Source organism: Amblyomma americanum, chromosome 10, assembly GCF_052857255.1.
Source record: "Amblyomma americanum isolate KBUSLIRL-KWMA chromosome 10, ASM5285725v1, whole genome shotgun sequence".
Classification (NCBI taxonomy): Eukaryota; Metazoa; Arthropoda; class Arachnida; order Ixodida; family Ixodidae; genus Amblyomma; species Amblyomma americanum.
In genome coordinates, this window is record NC_135506.1 from 64,797,469 (window position 1) to 64,802,482 (window position 5,014).

General features: G+C 49.9%; 1 protein-coding gene across 1 annotated transcript; it reads left to right on the forward strand.

The window, feature by feature from the left end:
- The first annotated feature begins 211 nt into the window (after positions 1-211).
- On the forward strand, positions 212-4,523 carry LOC144106374 (DNA-binding protein inhibitor ID-1-like). Its single transcript, XM_077639153.1, has 5 exons — positions 212-732; positions 2,106-2,502; positions 2,633-2,738; positions 3,590-3,716; positions 4,328-4,523. The coding sequence occupies exons 1-2, from the start codon at positions 391-393 to the stop codon at positions 2,187-2,189; spliced, it is 426 nt and encodes a 141-aa protein (XP_077495279.1). The 5' UTR covers positions 212-390; the 3' UTR covers positions 2,190-2,502; positions 2,633-2,738; positions 3,590-3,716; positions 4,328-4,523.
- Positions 4,524-5,014: the final 491 nt, after the last annotated feature.

Consider the following 5,014-nt stretch of genomic DNA (forward strand, 5'->3'; position numbering starts at 1 on the left):
GCAGCCGATATGCCCTGCGAGCAGTGAGCGAGTCAGTCTTGAAGCAAACTGGTGGCGCCATCTGGCCTCTAAGCGGAGAACTACAAATCTCTGCGACGGCGAGCTTTGATTGGTTGACACCTCCTCAATGCTCCGCCCACGGACTCGTACATGGGCGAACGCCCTCGCGTCGGCATATAAGCTGGAGTTCTCGCCTTCCCTGGCCAGTCTACTGACTATCTGACGCATAGAACGAGGAGAAACGCGAAGTGCATCCTGCTCTCGTACAGTTCGGTGCTCAGGTCACTTCAAGTTCCCCTGCCCAACGATTGGCTTGACTGCCAGTACGTCGTGCAACGTTCTCCTCTCGGATTACTGTTCGGTCACCTGATAGCGGCGCCCGGACTAACCATGAAGGCACAGACCCAGCAAGCGATCAGCCGCTGCCTGACCAAAGTTACCGAGGGCCGCGTCGGTCGCAAAGAACGCGACCTGAACCACGAAGAGATGCACTCTCTGCTGGCCAAGCTCAAGGAACTGGTGCCCAACATGCCGCGTAACAAGAAACTCACCAAGCTGGAGATCATCCAGAACGTGATCGACTACATCCTCGACCTAGAGCTGGCCCTGGAAACGCACCCCGCCAACCGTTCGTCGCTCGCGGTGGCTGCGGGCCCCGCTCCAGCGCGCCAGCCTTTGGGCGTGCTGTCGCCATCCACCAACGCCACCGCTAACAGCTTCTCTGTGCAGGAGGTAGGTCTGTTTACTATCGCTTTGTCGGTAATTTGTATTTTCTTTTTGTCACGTAGATTGTTTTATTAATTTGACAGAAGTGTCACAGCATGTGCTCTGCATACGCGAATCACAGTGAGCCAGGCTGCCAGCGGTATTTAAAGGATTTGGAACATTTTGAACACTCGCCGCGTTTCTTTTTTCTGCTCCACTTCGACTCACACTAGTATGCCCGCACTGAAGTAGTGCTGCCGATAACGCCAAAAAAAAAACGGCAGCTGAATTTTCAAAGGTGTTCGTGTCCTACTGGAGTAGCCCGGCGTTCCTTGTCTATCAGGCAGGTCCATCGCAGACAGTTTGAATGGTACCGTAATTTTCGTAACTTGATCGTTGATTAGCTGGCGTCAATTTTATTTCCAACTTCAGTAGCAATGCATTGTGACAGACTGGTGCTTACCTCCCATGCTGCACCATTGACATCTTTATCAGATTAACGATGGCGAGGAAAGGTCTGCATTTCACTATCGCAGTGGCATCTTGCCGTTGGCGTTAACGTTCTCTGCGGACCGACTAGAGTGCTGTTGCAAGCGCTCGCCCCAGGTCATGACGCCGGCGAAGAGATGCTTGGCTGATTCCGAGATTAATCAGGCGTTGCGGGCACTCGCCATAGATAAGCGACCTAGCGACGTTTTAGTCGTCCTGCACTGGAGCTGATAACGTGTTCCTGTAGCTAGTGTGTCAAATTGTTTCCGCGCTGGTGGCGACCCTTGTCCCTAGCCAGCAAAGGGTGCGCTTCTATTGGAACGTCGTCCTTGAGTCATTCCGTGTTTTCTTTAGCGGGTTTATCTTATCGAGTAAAGTACACAGTTCACCCTTGCCTTCGTCAAGGGATTGCATGTTTACTAACCGGTGCTAACTTAAAGCACAGCCAAGTTTACCAGATACTGTTCGCTGTAAAAATCAGCCAGCCATAACCTCTGCTCTGGAATAAGTGTTCCTGGCCGCCACGATTTGCATTTGGGAAGTTATTTGGTACGAACAGCCTACCCTTTTATTATAATCAGTGAATCAATGAGCCAATATTTATTTTAGATGCCCAGAAATAATTCTTGGGTCTGGGAACTAGTACACCATATAAAAAAAATGACAAACATTTTGAGAGGGAAAAATAATGAGGACAACAGATAACGAAACTGTCAAAACGATGGATAAGGACCGTCTTTGTTTTCATTTCTGTAAGGCAAACGCCTTAAATATAATGTCATGTTGTCTGTGGGCGCAGTCTGCATGTGCGTCACTCTGAAGTGATGTTCGCCTCCAGCTGTGTCATGTGTTAGCGCTGCATTCAGGAGTTCGCCGCTCATTATATGGTCCGCCGTGTTTTGCCTCTGCAGGTGTCGAGCACTGAAAAAGTTGTCGGCCACCTCAGCGAGTTGGTGTCGGCAGCTGTGGCGTCGCCTCGATCAGTCTCGTGCTAGGAGTCGCTCGGAAGGGCGTCTCTCTCTCTCAATCCGCTCGGGGCACGCCTCGGCAGTCCCTGACAGGGCAGCCCCGGGCCGGGTCCCAAGGCTGGCCGTTCGCTTCGCCAGTGTGGGCCAAGACGTCTAGGCCTGGACGACAACGAAGCAGCTAGCCCAGATGCGGAGCACACTTCGGCGTCAATTCGCCTCCAGACAGACACCATCACCGGAGGACAATCCAGAATGCCCCATGTGTACTACCGCCAAGTGAACCTGGACAATGGGGACGTGCCGAGCACCGGACCATACGACGACTGGTGCTGTCGCTGAGGTTATTACCTTCATCACATTTTGTTAGCTTAGGGCTCATGACACGTATTCTTCGTGCGCTGTTTTCCTATGGGAAACGTCGCGTTATGCATTTTTTAACATGTGATTTCGAATTTTCTTTCTTACCTCAGGTGCCTCCCTGATATTGCCAAGAACAAAGAGTGGCTGATCCAGCTGTCTGGCCATGACCAACCCGGGCCATTTTGGCACCAGATAACGGAAGCGTCTCTCCTGGAGGTGAGCCCCGTCTTTGAGAAATTCTCCGCTGCACCACTCAGACCGTGGCTTACGTTACTAACATTAGTCACAATAGAGAGTTTTAGTTTCACGTACGTACAGAGTTCACGTACGCAAACGTCGGAAGTCTACGTAGCATACGCGCATGTCGTTCCAAAACCTTTTAGTTGCATGTACGCGACAGACGCCGCGCGTTCTTCTTAGCGCCATCTACTGACAGAAGAAGACACTGCTGTATCTACTCTAAGACAAGACGAGTCAAAGCCAGTCGAACTTCGTCGGAGCGCTGCTTCGTTAGGCTTAACAGCTGGGAAATCGCCCTTATATCTGAACAACAAAAGCTATTTGTCGCTTGAAACTTGATGCGAGGCTAAGAATGGGCAAATCGATGGCGAATGCAACAGTTTAGAACACGATATCGCGTCGAGGGGATTAGCGACGAAGCAGTTATCGCTGTGAAGCGGTGGGCAGGGCGCCGCCATGTTTGTCAACGCTACGTACGCAAGCAACGCAAAGACCGCAACGTAAAAATCCGAGTCTCACGTACGTACGTGAGACTCGCGCATACCCTTTGCGTTCTGCGCATGCGCACTGGTCACCCGTAAAAGCTCTACGTACGTGCAACTAAAACTCTCTAACGACGGACATGTAAATGTAGCTGACACGTGAGCTACTCAGCATTAAATAAGTGGGCCTTTTTTTTTTGGGGGGGGGGGGGGGGAGCAGGCGTGGTGGGGAGGGGGTAGAACATGGTGAAGTTGTTAAAATCGCATGGCTGCATTAAACAACGTGCGAAATGTATTTTTGTCAAATTCTGTTGCTTATTAGCCCTGTTGCTTATTCCTTTGCAGTGACCTCACATCTCCAAAGCGGCCCCATTCATGACGTGGTCTTCCAGTAAACATGCGTCAGCTGAGCTCGGTCGAAGGCGGTAGTCTCACTGGCTTAGACAACCGCTTCCGTGCGTTGCCGTGACAGGTGGGTGTACCATTCGTTACATGGTTTCTTCTTAATGAACAAAATGATTGATCCAAGCACCTGTTGTAAGCTGGAGGGCATTCACCAATGAGGAGGTTAGTTTTAAATAAACAACTTGCATCTGAGCATCAAAACTCTCATGCTAGAACGCTGACCTTCTTATTGGCTACAAATGGTCCGAAAAATAGAACGGTAAAGCACCAACTCTCTGCATTCACGTTATATTGCGCTGCGATGTGAATAAGCTCTGGGACACTAAAAGGCGCTCTTACTAGAAGCAACGCATATAAGAATTTGCTCTTAAGGGCAATGAAGCTCACTGTCCGGCAACTGCGTTTGTCTGCGTTCACTTGCGAGCCGTCGACAAAACTGCTGCTGTTCAGCCATTAGATGCGCTGAAGATTCCAGGACCTGCAGGCTCGTTACAGCGTAAGGTGCGCTGCATTTTATCCCAGCGCTTTGTAAACACTGATCATTATGTTCTTCTTTGCTGCATGAGAGAAACGCGTGTAACATTTTCATAAAGACATCGCTTTTTAAACAAGTGTTGAATATTGGGAAGCCAATTTTTCCTCTCTTGACCTTTGCATGTTTATATTGACTTTTTGCAGGTGGCCGCTCTGATTAAGCAGGAAAATGACTAAGTGAAAATGACGGTTACCTGTACTTGGCACAAGTCACCAAGCCACACGGCAAGAGGCCAGTTCCAACGGGGCCCTGAAGTGATTGCTGTGATTTAGGCGCAGGAAAAGAATGTCAATAAAATCACCTGCAGTGGACGGTGTAATTAAAAGAACAAAAGGTCCAGTCGCTGCTTGTGTGCTTGTTTTCTAGGGAGCACTGCATGCGTACCGCTGCCGGGTATAATTGCGTGTTCTGTCCTGTGCAGGAAACGAATACTCATCTGGAGTATTGGTCACGATGAGTGTTAACATCAACTGCACTGCGGTATACGTCATACTTTTTATTCTCGTTGATGAAAAGTTATCCAATCTTTGTGGCGGTTTTGTGGCCCGGAGAGGGAAGAGCCGTAGCTATGCCGCACACTTGATGAGATTCTCGAATGCCACCTGCGTGGATGACTTGACCACAAATGCCGCATTTTCTAGGGAGCCCGTTATCCGCGGCAGACTTGGGTACCAATCTTATGCGTACCATGACATAATGCTTCCTATAAACAAATATAAGGCCACACGCAGGACACGAGTGCTGACGCGACAGCGCACCTTTTTCTGCTTTACATTTCCGCATAAGCAATTAAATACGCCAAAGCTACCCCTGTGGCCAATCCGGCACAT